General features: G+C 41.7%; 1 protein-coding gene across 7 annotated transcripts; it reads right to left on the bottom strand.

The window, feature by feature from the left end:
• znf318 (zinc finger protein 318) lies at nt 1-16,646 on the bottom strand. 7 transcript variants are annotated; one of them, XR_005007404.1, is made up of 14 exons: nt 16,209-16,646; nt 14,552-14,661; nt 13,476-14,058; nt 10,924-12,322; nt 10,735-10,832; nt 9,487-9,586; nt 9,098-9,393; nt 5,088-5,252; nt 4,846-4,936; nt 4,491-4,609; nt 721-3,333; nt 517-606; nt 392-426; nt 1-287 (listed from the first exon to the last, which is right to left on the bottom strand). XR_005007404.1 is itself a non-coding variant. In XM_036573762.1 (11 exons), exons 1-11 carry the CDS (start codon nt 16,431-16,433, stop codon nt 1,087-1,089), a joined length of 5,433 nt encoding a protein of 1,810 aa, XP_036429655.1. In that variant the 5' UTR covers nt 16,434-16,646; the 3' UTR covers nt 1-1,086. The 7 variants fall into 7 exon arrangements, 1 of the variants encoding a protein (XP_036429655.1); XR_005007402.1 differs by having other exon boundaries at nt 517-3,333; XR_005007403.1 differs by having other exon boundaries at nt 1-426.
• Nucleotides 16,647-17,436: the final 790 nt, after the last annotated feature.

Here is a 17,436-nt window from a genome sequence, read left to right as displayed (position 1 = left end):
TTTGGTCACTGAAATTTATTTGAACTACAACTTGTACACCAGCAACTACAGAACAACATTATTTACGGAGACAAACAGGGCAGGTAGAGCACTTTCATGTCCTTTTTTTCTTAGGAAGCTTGGGGGTGAAAAAAGGAAAATGATATCCACCATCTTGACATCCAAGATGTTTTTGAAAGTACAATATGTAGATCTTGCTTCATTTCTGGTAAGGGCTGTGAAGAGAAAATATCTTATGCCGACCTCCATACCGTTTTTTCTCTTCTGAGCTTGGATCTCTCTGGCTCCTGTATTAAAATATCTTTAATTTACTTAAATGGAAGAAACAGGCAGAATGGTTTTAGACATGAACTTAAAGTGGACCTAAACACAGAAAAATGTTTTACATTACCTTATTTTTTTTTTTAAAAAAAGGAACCGTTTCAGCTGCAAACAAGGCAAGGAAAAAGCAGGATGTTCAAAACCATGTACAATAAAAAATACTGTAACATTTTACATGTATTAATGATTCATTACTTGACGAGAAAGTGTTCATTCTTTCTGTGGAATCTCCTTCCCAACACCCACTTCAGAATGAGTGTCAGTCCATCATTTCACTGGCATTACCTGCCAAAAGGTTAAGAAAAGATATGAAATATCTCGACTGAACAACGCAAATTAAATGTTTTACAAATTAAAGATACAGAAACAGAGAGGTTTCATGCACATCCCTAAACCTACTGTCTGAAGGTCCTTTACAAAGAGTCAAAATTGAACTCAAATGTGTCCAAATTCAGTTGCTCTGTGAAAGACCCTGGTGGGGGGGAAAATGAAACGGTTATAGCATCTTCAGAGTCCAGAGGGTTTTCCCCATCCTGATTATCCCCATCCAGGTTATCAGTTGTATCCATGATCTCAATGCTGTCCAGGATTGCTGAGGAGGCCTCGTGATCCAGAGAGTCTGCTTCATTCTTGTTAACAATCATTTCTAAACTCTCACTGTTCTCTTCATTTTCTGAGACCTCCAAAGTCTTTGAGTCTTTAGCCACCTGTGGCTCCTCCTGCAGGGAGCCGTTATCCACCTGTGGTTCCTCATTCAGAGAGCCCTTATCCACCTGTGGTACCTTGCCCAGAAACCCTTTTTCCACCTGGTCCTCGAAACAGAGAGCTTTTGTCTACCTCTGGTTCCTCGTCTAGAGAACTTTTATCCACAGCTGGTGGTTCAGATTTTGTTTCTCTATCTGCAGCTGATTCTTCACACTTGGAGTCTCCAATCTTTGGGCTCCCAACCTTTGTTAAATCTTTATCTTCTTGACTGGTCACCTGTTGTGCAGAGTTAGCTTTAGAGTTAGACTTCGTGCCTGCTTTGTTGCCAGCACTGGCAACGCTGGAGCTAACCATAGTGCTGCTGTCACTGTAGAAAATATCAAATAAGTCTTTTGCTTTTGCTGCAGCAAGGCTTTTTTTAGGCTTGTTTGATTTTGAAGAGGAGTCACTTGCTTTAGTCTGAAGTTGAGGAGGAGGACGGACCACTACTGTAAGGTTCTGCTCCTCCTCAGGTACTCCAGGAGCAGCTACATCAGACTCGAGACTGACAATACATTCAGGAGGTGCCTTCAGCTGGACAGCCTCAACATCCTTCATTGTGGATGTTGGAGGAGGCACAGAAGTAACTGTTGGAGGTGGCAAAAAAGTAGATGCTGGAGGTGGCATGAAAGTAGGTGGTGGTGGCATGAAAGCAGCTGTTGGAGGAGGGATAAAAGTAGTTGGTGGTGGCATAGAAGTAATTGGTGGTGGCGGCATAGAAGTAAGTGGTGGTGGCAGCATAGAAGTAATTGGTGGTGGCGGCATAGAAGTAATTATTGGAGGGGGTATAGAAGTAATTGGAGGTGGCACTGAAGTAACTGTTGGAGATGGTGTAGAAGCAGTTGTTAAGGAGCTTGATGTAACTGCTGGAGAATTTGAGACGTTATCACCTGGAGTTTTCAACTGCACCTCTTGACCTCCAAATGCCATGGAGATTAGATCTGCTGAGAGCACAGCGTCCTTCTGGGGCTGGGTTTTCATCACAGGAGATTTGCTGACTGTGGCAGTGGCTGGTCCAACCGAGGGGAGTGTGTTCAGAGGAGCTGGTTTGTTCTGGAACCCGACATTGGACTTTCTCAGAATATTGGAAGTAGGAGGTACACTAGGGCGGTTTTTGTTTTGGTTATAGGCTACCCATTCTTCAGAAGGGGGAAGAACGGTCTTGCCAGACAATTTGATGGCAATGCTCTTGGCAGCAGCCACCGATTTGGTAAATGCATCATGGTCCTCAGGGTCTTTGTTGATCTCCTGTGCTGCTGCAGCTGCAACACTCTCTTCATCTTCCTTTATGAACTGTGCTGCAATTCTTTCGGCTTCCTTCTCCAGCGCTGTCTTTTCAGGCTTTTTCCAGCTGAACTTTCCAAAGGCAGGACGGCCAGTAGCCTCCTCATTCTTTTTCCGAAGTTTTGCCAGCATGGCTGGACTGGGCCCACACAGGATCTTAGGAGGCTCACTGGGTTTCTCAGGCTCAGCCTTGGTGTCTTTTGCCGAGGTCTTAGAACTCTCTTTGCCCCGATCAGCCTTGTCTTTTTGGCGCTGCCATTTATCTTCCTTTTTCTCATATCTAGTTCTCTCCTCATCTTCATCCTCCCACTTAGATTTTGGCCACTTTACCCCCTCACCCTCCCTGTATTTTGGTCTCCTGTCTTCCTCAGCTTCGCGGCTGTATTTGTATTTCTTTTCATCTTCTCTACCATACCTGGACCTTTCATCTTCTTTCCTGTATCTATACATGTCATCATCTTCCCTGTACCTGTACCGACTTTCTTCCCTGTACCTAGATCTCTCTTCTTCAGCTCTATATCTCTCCTCCTCCTCTTTCCTCTGTCGATACCGGTCCTCCTCTTCCTTTCTATACTTGTTCCTCTCTTCTGCTTCCCTAGCATGCCTGGCCCTCTCCTCCTCTTCTTTTTTATACTTAAGCCGCTCATCCTCCTCCTTCTTGAATTTTTGTTTCTCTTCTTCCTTCTTGAATTTCATATGCTCCTCCTCCTCCTTCCTGTATTTAGGTTTGCTCTCCTCCTCTTTGATGTACTTCACCTTTTGGTCACCTTCTTTACTGTATTTAGGTTTATCCTCTTCTCCATCCTTGCACTTGGACTTCTTTCCCTCATCTTTGCTGAGTTTGGACTTTTTCTGGTCATCTTGGGTGTCATCATAATCATCACGCTTCCGTTTGTGCTCAGGCTGCTTTTTTTCACTCTCCATGCCAGCCTGGCGATCCAGGTTCCTCCTTTGCTCATAGAGAGGATTCTCATACATTTGTTTCTATTGAACAAAGCAAGGCAAATGTTAGACAATAAAATTCCTAGAAATATTGAAAGCATATGCACAGTGGGTAAGCTTAAAACTTGACAATAATAAAAAAAAAATTATATATAATTTGTATCACAAAACTGCATTACTATTTTTTTCACAGGAAATGATGAAGCATATGCAAAAGATCCTAAAGAACAAGAATAAAATCCAATTCTGAAATTTTTTTTGGCCAATACACACTGGAATCGAAATCATTTGGAGCCCTAACAATATTGTTTATACATGTCAACATGTTTTAATACTTATTTATGTTCAGTCTCCACTAAACCAAGTCCATGTTGAGCAAAAATCCTTAGACTTGTCTGCAAAGGAAGGTTTTAAAGCAAACTTCTCTGTAGAATAAATAAACTTATTTAGACCTATGTGTTTCCGGTAGAGGAAATAATTCTGTGACTGTTAACGGCTGAAACATGTAAAGTCATTTCTGAACATGTTTAACTAGGCACTTAGGCTGTATTAAGGTAGATATGAATTTGACACTTTTCATACAGGGAGATTTGCTCAAAAGAGGCCCAGAATATTCTGTAATAACTCTCTCTAGGATGAAGCAATCTGAATGAAACAACGCACAATGTGCTTCTCAGTATATGGAGCTTTGAACAAGCCGGGATGCCCCTGTGTCGGAGCGATGAGGTAGGCGCCGGACAGCCGTCGCGACGTTTAACCTCCGCTTGCAACTTCCGGGTGCATACCCCCGTACCCCTTCATGTGTCTGGCAGAAAACGGAGATCACTTCCAGCATCGCATGTAATGCAATCGATTACACATATGTCAAGGTATGTAGCATATTTTTTTGGTTCAGATTGCTTCATCCTAACGGGAGTTACAACAGAATATTCTGGGCCTCTTTCGAGTTCATCTCCCTGTATAAATGAGTTTATTTTGTATTTTACTTGATTCTTTGAATTTTACCCGCCTACAAACGTATGAAGAGGTATGTTCCCCTTGTTTTCACTCGACGCGTGCAGCAGCCTTACTGAGACACTGCGATGCCACTTGTACCATGAGTTTTATTACGTTTTTTAAACCTGCCACAGATAAAATATATAACACATATTAAAAAAATCCACTCTGTGTCCAAATCTATGACATTTTTAAAAAATTACCTTGTACTTCTCGTTGTGTGCATGGCACGTGACATGGGCCTCTGCGCAAATAGGATCGCCAAAAAACTGTACACACAACTGGCAAAAAAATCCTCTCACAGGAAGTAAAAACTCTGAGCCTGCAGGTGGAAAAAAAGTACAACAAACATTAAGACACAATGTCTACTCCAGAGACACAATCTGCAATAAATAATTACACTTGCCATGTTCCTGTGTTGAGAGAAAAAACTTGCAAAAATCTTACGGTTTTTATGCTTGAAAATTCGTTGCACTTTATTACATCAATACATATAATATTTAAATAATTAACCTATGCATACCAAAAATATAACTATTTTACATCATACACCTTTACCTTTTGCTGGTTTGGAAATCAGTTCCCCTGCGGGGCGTTTCTTATCACTCTCAGACTTTGCTGCCCAAGGTCTGTCGTAGGGGTCTAGGGTCTTTAAAGCAAAGACAAAAATGAATGACTAATTTTGCAATTTCTCTTAGATTACAACAGTGGATCAAGTATAAACTACTGCACAGATTTAACAAAAGTTCATAAAACAGACATGTGTACCTGCATAAGGTTAAAAGAGAAGGCACACATACCTTCCTATGTGTTTTGCTGTGCAAGTGTGTGAAAAAATCAAACATGGAACCACTAGTAACGTTGCAGTTTTTGCACCAGTGGTTTCCCGCATCATAGTACTCAAATAGCTCAGCTGATGTGTCTGGAGTCTGGGCACTAGCTGGAGTGGCCGACGGCTTGGTGACCTAGATTAGTTTAGGAGGGACAAATTACACATTAGAAAAAAAAGTGACAAGATCAACTGAAAGCAGAGTGAAAATAAAGATATGAAGGCACCTTAAACTGAATGAGAAATCCCAAATAAATAAATCATGTAAAAAAGTAAATCCTGATTCCCAATTACTAAAAGTTCAACAAAGTAATCTTACCTTTGCAATTTAGGCCATCTGTGCTCCAGCTGAGATGGAGTTACTCATGGACTAATTAATTTTACTCGCTTTTGACAAATAATTGGGTATTTTGGTTTTAAGCACCTGGAACATGGTACTGGGCTAGTATAAAGGCTTCAAACACTATTATTTGAAGGATATTGTATTGAAATTCAATTTGACATCCAAATGATGAAATTTATTAAAAATGAATTGATCGATTTTACTAACTACTCCGCAAAATTATCTTGATCATAATTGACATGAGCAAAGCACACTGTGTGTCCAAAAGTTTGCAGACAGCTGCTCATCCAGTGTTTCTTCTGAAATCAAGTGTAATAAAAGGGAGTTTGTTGTCCCTTTGTTGCTGCTCTTTCGGGAAGGCTTTACACTAGATATTGGAACATTGCTGTGAGGATTTAATTGCATTCAGCTACAAGAACATTAGTGAGGTCAGGTACTGATGTTGGATGATCAGTTCTGGATCACTCCAACTCATCCCAAAGGTATTGGCTGGAGCTCCACACGGATCCACACATGGCATCGGGCATGGTGAACTTGGGCTCATTCAACCCTGTGGTTCCTTCAAAGAATACCACTCTGTTAGCAATGCTTTTCTATTGAGAGTACATGTGTACATGCAATGACTGCCTGCAAAGAGCGCTCCTTAAAGTTGCTGAGTTCAGATTAGAAATGAATTAGAATTAGCATGTCTGGATACTTTTGGACATATAGTGTATGCAGTTGAATCCTATGGATGTACGGAACAACTCTGAAACCTACTGAACATGAAATAGTATCATTAACTCAACCTAGCTTCCTTGTAGTTATGAGCTTTAAAAAATAAGCTCATTTGCAGTTTCTAGATGAATTCTAGCTAGACATACGCTGCCTCAACTTTATGCAAATATGACACGTACTCTGCTACTTTGCAGCAATGTTTTCTATACGGGCATTTCTGAATTATAAACAAAAGTGTATCACCATATGCAGACATTCATATACTCCTAGCTCCAATGTTTGATGGAGGATTTGTAATGAATTTTGATGAAGAATTTTGATGAGAAACCATCGATTGGATTTTTTTCCCTTTGGAACTGCAGTAAATGAGACAAATCAGCTAAATCATGCAGAAATGAAACCTCTCCAGAAAAGACAAAGTTCATATAACCCTGATCCCAAGGGGCATATAGTGTTGGTCAATACAAATGACTGCAATCAGATTGCTGAAATCAGGTCCATTTGTGTCAGAATTGATTGCATCTACATCCAACGTATTTTTCTGTCTGAGGCCTAAAAGGCTTACAGATCCTACAACCTACCCTTGAATAACTATCACCATGCTTATTTAAATATACTAATTTTCAAACTTTAGGCATCAGTTCATTTAGATATGGAAGCCGATATTTAGAGTCTGTAACATAAAACGAACGTCAGGACATGCAGTTGATAATGTGTCTCATGTTAAGTGAAACAGGGAGTTATATTTATTTCAAAAACAATTACACAATGACTAATTTGTAATTTCTAAGTTACGCAAGTTTTCACTCTGTATGCTGAACCACATGCACCTAAAACACACATTTAAATCAGTAAATCAACCTAATTCATTAGGAATCGAATCACCTTTTATGCCGGCTGCATACCGCAAAACTTTCAGGTGTTTTCGCTTTTATTCTTAAGCTGGCCGTACACTTCAAATGAAGAAAAAAAAACGAACAAAATGCACTCGACTGCTGAACACGCTGTTGAAGTTATACTTAAAAAGAACACCTCACCATCGCTAGAAGCATGCCATGGAAAATTCACTGTTGGGGCGGAGGTCTCAAACCAAATGACGCAGATGATTAGGAGTTTTGCTCATCAAGTGGCACACAATGTACAAACTCAGACCAGCGCGCCAGTTTGGCCAAAAAGATGTCGTTTTGCTTGGAAACATTTCCGTTTGCAGTGTACTGCCAGCTTTCATCTGAATTTCTTATTGGCATATTCAAATACTGCTGGTTTAAAAATGAGGACACTGGAATTGCAAAAAAAAAAACCCATCTGTAGTTTAAATTAACTAGTTCATTACCTAGAAACCAGTAGGAAGATGAGACCTGTAAGTCTGCACATTTAGCTTTTGAATCCTACTCAGCCAAAGCATACTGCTTATTGTTTTGGAGGTGCATTACTTGCACGGTATATAGATGGTGGAAGGTAGTCATTATAAAAACTGCATCAGCTCTTGTCCCAACCCAAAATAAGAATGGAACATTGGTGCATAAAACCTTTTAACTCTGTATTATCACAGTCAATGGTAGCTATGACCATTTAAACAAACTGCAACATAGCTAATTGTCCAGCCCAATATAACACCTAAACTGAAAAAAAAGGTTTTGCATGATTTGGGTAAAATATCAATACTCTCTCTCCCTCCCTCTCTCTCTCCCTCCCTCCCTCCCTCTCTCTCTCTCTCTGTGTGGCAAGTGTTGGTACAAATACTATTGACTCTTTTTGCAAGAACTGTAAAAGTGCACTGTGCAGGATCTTCTCTTTTATCTTTTCTCATTAAAAAAATAAAGTCACCACAAGTCATCTGTCAACAAGAATGACTAAATAAACATGCAGTTTTCAGAAGCCCAGGCTGCCGAGCAATGTCAAATTTGTAGAAAATAATATCTAACTTCTATAAAGTGCATCTATTAGGCACGGCAGTAGGGAACTCGAGTCCTGGAGAACTGGATTCCTGCTCGAACACACTTAATTCTGTGCTGGACTCCAGACCTCCGTTCCCCAACTCTGTTTTAAAGTGACACTGAATTACATACAATATTTCAACCCAAATAATACTTTGTTGAAGTGAATACTCCTTATTTCTCTTACAATGTTCCTGCCCTCCAGAAATGTAGCAGCTGAGGTGGATTTTACCAAATTTGTGAAATAATAAATGCACTTCTATTTGTCTGACAAGCTTGTTTAAATACGAGTTTCTGCTGATGTTCAGGTGTTCTTTACAAAGTATTTTCTATCTATTTCCACCATGCCTTTTAGAAAAAAACACAAAATATACTAAAACAATAAAACATAAACACATGCAATAATGATTTTTAGTTCTCACAGACTCCTACCTGATAGGCTTCAGCAAAGACAATGAAATATTTGGGTTGAAATGTAGCTTTGGGTTGCACAGCTTTGATTTCAATGCTGAAGTCAACCATGCATTCTGATTCCCTATCTGTGGGCACTGATTCTTATTTTAATTGCTAGGCCTTAATGGACAACTCACAGAAATGTGCAAGAATTTGCTTTTGGAGTAAACCTTTCTAATATCCTCTCAGCCATAATGCTATTCAAAAAAGTAAAAAATACCTATTCCAAAACTGGCTGAGAAAACCTCATGAATCTGTCCTTTTCATCAATAAAGCTATTGTTTAACAGTTTAACAAGGATTGAACCTAAAAGTATGGCAGGCTTCATAATACTTCATATTTCTATTACTTATATAGAGCCTTGTTTTTAATGTGGCTTTTCCTGACAATTTTCCTGAGAAGACATGAGATTAATTAACATATATTTGACAGAGTTGTCCGCTTAGGCTAAATGAAGATAATGCAGAGGATAGATTTTTACCACGGCCGTTTCTCTCTGGGCCTATCCTGGATCAGCATAAGGAATTCTACCTTTGTGGTGGAAGTGTTTGAGGGAGCTTTAGATTTCTCTGGGCTTCTGGTCATCTCTTTTGACTTGCTCTGAGAGGGAGGTTGCTCACGGTCCCCAGAGCTCCGGAGGTTCCTGTGATCCAAACCCAGGATAGACGCGACCTTCACCAGTTCTTCATGCTTCTTCTCTGCTGCCTCATGTTCGGCGCGCAGCTTGGAAATCTGGGCCATCACGTCTTCTTGAAGCTGACCAAGTTCAATAAGGACAGGGTCCTTGTGTCCATCTTTCTCCCTTCGCTTCTTTCTTAGGAGTTCCCCTAAAGCACACAAGGCAATGACAAACGCACTTCATTAAACCCCCTCTATCATGTTATTTTAATGGGTGGACATTAATAAAAGTAATGACATACCTTGTTGCTTTCGCAATGTCTCCAGCTCCTTTATTAAACTATCTTTCTTCTTTAGTCGGGATTCTCTGTCTCTCTTTAGCTTCTCAAGCTCTTCAATAACCTAGCCATTATAACACTGCATTAATTTTTACATAGAATGATGCCAAGCCATATTTAAGCATGCTCAGTAATCTGATTAACCAATAGTATATTTGCAGCATGGGGGTCTTGAGCTAGTGGGACAGACAATTACTTAGATCAGGAATATTATTAACAGGTCAGCATGGTCAAATATGCATTAGACATTATGAGTTCTGGAGCTTTGCTGTTCTGCATAGCTTCATAAGCCTATAAGTAGCCTACAAAAGCATCCACTACAGTTTATCTGACTTTGACAAAATGAATTTATGTCAAAATAAAACTTATAACTTCGAGTGATCAATGCAATTGGTATATTAAACACAATCACACTAAACACATGAAACTGCACACTGATTGTCCAATACAGATACAGGTTAAGACTGGTCATGAGGTTAAAAAAGTTTTCAAAGTCAATGGCAGTGAAATCAGGCACTCGCCTTAAAGGGGAATTCCACCAATGTTTGAAAGAGTTCTGAGTAATTAAATGGTTAAGTAAAAAAAGTAACAGAGTGGTTTGATTCTAGAGAAATTTACCAATTCAGAACTGTTCACAGTGGTGGTGGTAGGAATCATGTCTAAAGTGTTTAATGCCCCTAAAAGCTCCATCACAGAAAGTTATTACATGAAATGGTCACAAATATGCTGCCTGATGCCGCATACATTGTCTTTTTATGAAGGTTTTGAGGTCAGGTCTTTAACTTATTTTTTCATGGCCAAGAGATACATAAAGGGTGTTATAAGGCATAATAGTCCCCAAAGAAAACATACTTTTTTCAGAATTATCACTATTAACATTACATATAAAAAACTCAGAAGACACAGGTAGATTCAATGGAGGTAATGGGTAGTAAATAAGACAGCTAAAATCAAAATACACATTGTGACCCTTGGTTCAAATCACCACGACCGTAAAGAAACCTGAGGCACTTTACAATGAATCATTTCATATCAAACCAACCTGAATGAGTTTGTTTACATCTCAAGCACTGAATTACACAGAAAATCAGTGTAATTTCCCTTTAAATTGCTCCTCTTTTCTAATGAGCAAAAACACAACAACATACAGCTCTCAAAATACATGCAAAATTAGCACCAGTTACAGTTAACGCAGTCGCTTCCACAAGCTACCTTTTGTTTTTGGCTGGCTGTATTCTTTTCTTCAATCACTCTCCTCTGATTGCTGCTGCTGCAACCTTTCATGCTTTGCATTGGGTCCACTTTTGGTCCTAAGAGACAAAATATTGAGGGTCTTTACAACATAGTAAAAAAAAATCACTCAGGTTAGTTACCAAAAAGAAAAGGATAAATGTTATTCACCCTTTTTATCTGACTCTTGCTTTTCATTTGAACTTGTATCAATTACTTTCAGGAAGGGTCGCTCTGTGGCAGGGGAGCTGTATTCATCCATGGGACTTTGTGGCGGCACTGGCATGCCTGGGGGTGGGTACATAGGCCATCCTTGGGGCATATATGGCATGTAGTTCCCATAAGGGTCAAAGCCAGGGGGATGGTAGTTGGGAGGCATAACCCCATGCGGGTGCTGGTGTGGATAGGGAGGCATCTGGTGGGCTGGGTGGCCAGGGTGAGTTGGGAAGGGATTTGTTCCTGGACCGACAACTTCAGGAGGCTTAGGACCTGCATTAGTCCAAGGGCTTTCTTCAGCTTTGGGGCCAGATCGGCCCTCCTTCTGGTTCTGACTTACTGACCTTGAAGATCGTTTTTCAGGAGGAACTGACCTCTTCCTGGTGCGGCTTGGGGTCCGCTCATGGCTGCTGCTTCGACTACGACTGCGACTGTGGCTGCTGCGGCTGCGGCTGCTGCTCTTACTCCGGCTCCGGCTCCTGCTCCGGCTGCTGGTACTAGTGCTGCTGTAACTCCTGCTGCGACTTCTGTGCTTCCTGTCAGACTGGCGGCGTGCTGCAGGGGGCTTCTTTGCAGGATTCTTACCATGGAGACGCTCTTGTGTCCTGGCAGCCATTTTACTGATTTCAGCCACACCCAGGTCAAGCCCAATAGTTTTGAGCAGGTCCTGTATCTTCTCATATTCCTCTACTTCTTGCCTAACCTTAGCATCACTTGGCCCAACAGCAGGTGGTAAATTACCAGGTTCCTCGTTAGGGTTCTTCTCAGGTCGGCCTGAAGGATAGTGCTTGTCTCTATACTTGCTCTCTCTTTTTGAATGGCTTAGCAAATCTTCAGGACGCCCAGGAACGTAAGATGACGTGCCATAATCATTCTTCTGTACGTCGTGAGGCTGCATCGCGCCTACTTTCGTTTCATTATAAAGTGCAACATCAGCTCTGGTCTCCCCATAGACATCCAACAAGCTGCTCTGTCCAGCTTTAGGCATCCCCGTCACTGGAAAACTGGGCTCCTCCTCTTCATCCCCATAGAGAAACTTCTCTTCATCTTCAATATCTACAAAGTTTTTCTTTTTGTCCAGTGGTTGGGACACCACTTCAGCCATCATGTTGAGAAGTTGGCTGAGGTCTGTGTTGTCCTGGCCTGGTCTCTCATGAGAGAAAGGAAGGTCATGTCCACTCTCTTTGGCAGGCTGAAGCCTGGTGATGAGCTCTTCAAGAGCACTGGCATTGGAACTTTGTGAAAGCATTGATGCTAGAACGTCTGGGTCCATGTTTTTGGTCATTGCACTGAGTAACTGTTCTGCCTCTTGCGAAAGGCCACTGCCTACGTTTCCTTGTGGAGAATCGTCATTCTGAAACACATTAAGTATTACAGTTTAAGTAGAAGTTAAACACCAGCAAACTATGTGCACACATTTTGATTAATGTCCCTCTTCGAACTCAATGCCGGATAGAAATATGTGAATGGTTAACAGATATAATCAGAACATCCATTAAGCTCAATGCCATGATTGCCTTGTTTGGTGCGATTCCCTCATTAGTGTCTCTTTCATCTTTGGGTGCTGATCTTCTGTCAATCTCCTCACTAGATGATAAATATTAATCAAATGGAAATCTCTAACTTGCTCTCACACATTATGGATTAAAGATACCCTCAATGTTGTGAATCTGGAGAAAAACTGATGCATAATTAATGGTCTTTTATGGACTTTTCACAAAGTCTGGGACTCTTTTTTTATATGGAGAATTTGTCCTCCTTAAAACTTTCTTGATAGGCTAGTTATTGACTACCTTCTAGTATAAAAACACAGCTGTGTTGTAATGTGTTAAAACAGTACTTTGGACTGACTCATCTATTGGTGTCAGAAATCATTTTACTTCATGTATTTAGTTATTCTTTTTCATTTAAAAAGGGAGCACAATTCGTCACAACACCGGGAGGCTGCACTGAAGACGTAGGTGCAGCAGCTGCTTTACTAAATCAAACATGCTGCGCTGCTTCAGATTTATAGAATGTTGTATTTGTAAATGTTTCATGAGTTTGTTTGTTTTAAGCTGCTTTCATACTGAACATGGAAACTTCGCTTTCATCACATGGAGCAGAGCGGCCCTCCTGCTGATCCAAATGAGCACCAACCACGGGAAAATGCAAGCTATGTAGAATGCATTAACGTTACATAAATACCGTCAGCAGCACCGTTTGTCCAGGAACTTTGACATTTCAGTACTGACCAGTCTGGAACCGGTACCAATTCAGTACTGATTTTCGATACCCATCCCTATAAACCACTCTCTCATTAAATGCTGCTGGAACCCTAAAAAATGTTTACATAGTACATCAAACTCTTATTTTAAAAAAAGCAAGGGAATTTTTGAAAATGTTTTGAAAACAAAATGGTGACAATCCTACCTAAACGACTGGCTTGGCAAAGTAGTTTTTGACCTCAGAATGTGTTTTTGTGCAAGTTCAATAAACTCACTCCCTCATTACCAAGCGACACCTACCTGCGCTAACAGGGGAGAATCCGTCTCGGAGGAGTCTATTCTCTTCTTCAGGATGGATTTAGTGGGCATCGACAGCATGTCCTCCAGTTCTTTACGTCGCCGGGCCATCTTGAGCTCGCTGAAGTCTTCACTTCGTTTCTTGCTGGCGCTGCTGCGACTACTGCTGCTGCTGCTACTGCCACTGCGGCTGGAACTTCTCCCTCGGCTCCTGGCTCGGCTCCTTCCCCTGCTGCGGCTTCTGCTCCGACTGCGGCTCCTGCTGCGTGGGCGGCTCTTACCCCTTCCTCTGCTGCGGTCCCTGCTGCGGCTCCTGCTCCGACTTCTGCTGCCTGCTTTGCTCTTGCTGCGCGCTCTGCTCTTGCTTCGCGCTCTGCTTTTGCTGCGCCCTCGGCTCAGTGCCCTGCTGCGGCTCACGGCCCGACCGCGACTACGGCTGCGGCTCCTGCTGCGGCTCCTCGGTCGACTCTTGCTGCGCATCCTGTCAGGACTGCGGCTCCAGCCCCTGCTCCGGCCATGGCTGGGGCTGCGCTTTCTTGAGCTGCGATCATCGGGGCCATCGTAGCTCTGGCGTGGGGAGTAGTCTCTGTGACAGAAAAAAAAAAGTTCTCTAATGCGAAATATCTAAATTACACTATTTCCCCCTACCATAAACAAAATCGATTAGAAAAATGTGTTTGGGGATAAAAGGCAAACTAGTGCCAACAAGGATTTACTTTTCATAACCCACCAAAAAGCCACATACAAACTGCATTAGTAGTTGTCACGCAATGTCAAACAAACCTGTTTATGCGATTTCTGATGCCGCATAACAAACTCTTAAAAAACACAGAAGCATGAAGCAAATTCAAATTTCATGCTTGCTACTACTGTTATTACCAATGTAACATACAAACGTCAATTTTTATAGGCAACAGTTTGCAACACGCTGTCAGAAACCGGCTTCAGCTGTGCCACACCACAGCATCCCAATCACTAATGACCCTGATTAAGGCTTTTTTGATGTACATGCATCAACATGCACAAAAGCTATCAGCTTGGCATGCTGTCATAGGCAACTAAACAAAAACAGTCTTTACCTGGCGTAGGGGATCTCTGGCCCTCCTCTCTGGGTCAGCTCATTGCCCACAGTTATAATGAGACTATGGTCAACAGGGAGCCCACCTCGAGGTGGTGAGGGGGTGTATCTCTGTAGAGAAAGAAAAAAAAAGATCAACATCAAAAACAACGGTGACTGCATATCCAACACATACAGTGCCGCAGCATGACACAAAGTGGAATTCTCAGAATATCATTCAGTCATTCAGGCTATGAAGTATTTAATGCTTCTAAAAGCTCCATCTCAGAAATTATTACATGAAATGAGATGTTTTATGACAGATTTGAGATACGATTTTGGTCTCTCTCATGAGATGTACCAAATGTATTTCGTTTTTTTTTTTAATTTGGAAAGTTACATGCAGCCCCCTCCCTTATGTTTTAACAATACCAACATATAAACACGAATAAAATGACTATATCTGCACTGTAGACACAGCAACCCTTGACTCCCATTACTACCACTGTACAGAAACATGACGCATTTTGTTTCTCTAAAATAAACCACTGCACAGCAAACCACTCTAAATGACTTTGTTTACATCTCTATCACTGAATTAAAGCAGATGTTTTGCAAATTTGGTAAAACTGACCTTTAAGACAGAGGTCCTGCTAAACCCATGCTTGCATGTTTTGGTGTTTTCCTTCTAACACTAAGCTCCAACAGACCTGATACAACCAATCAGTTCACTGACAACCTTTACAGAGCTGAAGTAGGTGTGTTAGAGCAGGCAAAACGCCACAACATGAAGAGCAGGGGTTCTCCAGAACCAAGAGTGGAACCACAGGTTATTTATATCACAGTGCTTGTGAACTGCCTGTAGATAGGTTAGACTAATCAGAGGCAACCAAACCTCCATGTGTTGTGACATCACAACCTCAACTTACTGGCTGTCTGGCACACTACATTCAGGAGTTACACTCAGGCCAGAAAAAGTGGATATTCTGGTCTTCTTGGCAAGAAACAGGCCTGAACCCTAATTTTATAGAAATTATTTGCAATTCACTGCGATGGACCGGCGACCTGTCCAGGGTGTATCCTGCCTTCCGCCCAATGACAGCTGGGATAGGCTCCAGCAACCCACTGCGACCCAGAAGGATAAGCGGTTTAGATGATGTATGTATGTATTTGCAATTCAAATCGCAGCTGCAATATTAGAAAAATCGCAATTTGATATTTTCCCCCAAATCGTTCAGCCCTACACTGCACTCAAACATCTACACATTGGACAAAAGACTATTGTTGTTTAGACGTTGAATCACGCTGCACCGTGCAGGTAACAATCAAACCCTGCGATGGTAGTTTAATCAACTGTTTTGCTACGAGGCTTCAGTTGGTTTCCTATTCGCCAGCTTTCTGTTCGAACGTTCCCGTTCCACCTTAAATGGTGCAGCACTTGCATGCTGGCGCCCAGGCATCATAATAATAACTGCTGGACCATTTAAGGTGGAACGGGAAAATTCGGACGAGATGCTGGCGAACATGAAGCCGACTTCAGCTTCGTTATTCTGTTAGGTTAACTGATGTGTAGCTTCTCTGCGACACACGGATATGAACATCACTTCATAAACAAGGCTGTATTGTTTAAGCAGGTAATCAAACAGCATCCAAAAAGCTGTGAAATGTTTCCAGCCTACATGTCCGTAGTCTCTGGAGGGAGGCCCGTCCCCCGGTCCTCTTCCTCCGGGGGAGGGGTACCTCCTCCTCGGCGGAGAGCGCCGGTGCGGCTCCGGGGGTCCGCGGTACCCGTGGGGGACTCCGTTGCGGAACGGTGGCCGTGCGAACGAAGGAGGACCGCGCGGAGCGAAGCCGCGACCAGACGAGGGGTAAGAGCCTCTGTGCGGCCTACCGCCTCGGTACATGCTGCCAGGCTGCCGGCCGTTTTCGTTAAAACGTGCTCCGGCTGCCTACGAGGAACAACTTAGGGGGCGAATAGTTTTTCGCACGCTAAACGCTTTCATTCCAAATTGACCCGGTGAAGGAAAACTACAGCTCAGCGCTGCGGATCAATCAAACCCCTCTGTTTTAGTTCCTGCACCGCCATTCGAGATGCCTGAACGGGAAATGACGCTTTCTCTCTCTCTGAGCCAATCAAAGACAATGAACGATACCATAAATTTACTCTTTACTAAATTAGTAATTTACCAAGCTGCTAAAATGTGAGCATATACTGTAGGATTTGAACGCGTCAACCTGAGCTAAATAAAACAATTACACCTGCTGGTAAACTTGGCCGCCTGTAAAAAATAAAAGTTCGTATCAGCTTTATTAAAAAAGCCTTCGTGTCCAAACGACGCTTAAAATGTATAATAAATTCAGCATTTGTAAAGTAAAAACGTACCGATATTGTAAACACAACATAAATACATGATAAGAAAAAAATCTGTGCGTTGGATTTTTATTGAGTCATTTATCAATTAGATGCAAAACTACTAAGTCTGTAAAAATGCTTATGCTGTACATTTGTAGTTTTTTTTCAGTTGTTTATCCATTACAGCTGGGGGCCCCTCAGAAACAGTCATGTTAAATGCATACAGTATTATGGCCAATGCTCTATATTTCTAACCTTATGAATTTTACATTGATTGCTTATCATTTATTCTCATTCAGAAGAAAGACACCTCCCAACTTCCCAAATTAGCCTAGGTAAAACTACCAGCGATAAACATCATACAGCTAATGTATACATTGTGTAATATGTATATACTTGCAAAAGATGGCTCTTAAAGGGCTCTTTTGGAATAAAAATGGTTCCATGTAGAACCATTCATAGAACATTCGAAGATCCATTTGCATGATTAAATGGTTCTTCAGATTCATGGAGAATGTGTTGTGTTTATAGAACCAAAGCAGCAAAAAGGGTTC

The sequence above is a fragment of the Colossoma macropomum genome, unplaced genomic scaffold, assembly GCF_904425465.1.
Source record: "Colossoma macropomum unplaced genomic scaffold, Colossoma_macropomum, whole genome shotgun sequence".
NCBI classification, from domain to species: Eukaryota; Metazoa; Chordata; class Actinopteri; order Characiformes; family Serrasalmidae; genus Colossoma; species Colossoma macropomum.
The sequence above is the reverse complement of the archived record's forward strand: the minus strand, read 5'-3'. Positions and strand labels throughout refer to the sequence as shown.

Coding starts and splice junctions, on each gene's coding strand:
- znf318 (XM_036573762.1), bottom strand. CDS start 16,433: ATGTACCGAGGCGGTAGGCCGCACAGAGGCTCTTACCCCTCGTCTGGT. Junction 4,937..5,087: donor ACAGCAAAACACATAGGAAG/GTATGTGTGCCT, acceptor TTTGCTTTAAAG/ACCCTAGACCCCTACGACAG. Junction 4,610..4,845: donor GATTTCCAAACCAGCAAAAG/GTAAAGGTGTAT, acceptor TTCCACCTGCAG/GCTCAGAGTTTTTACTTCCT.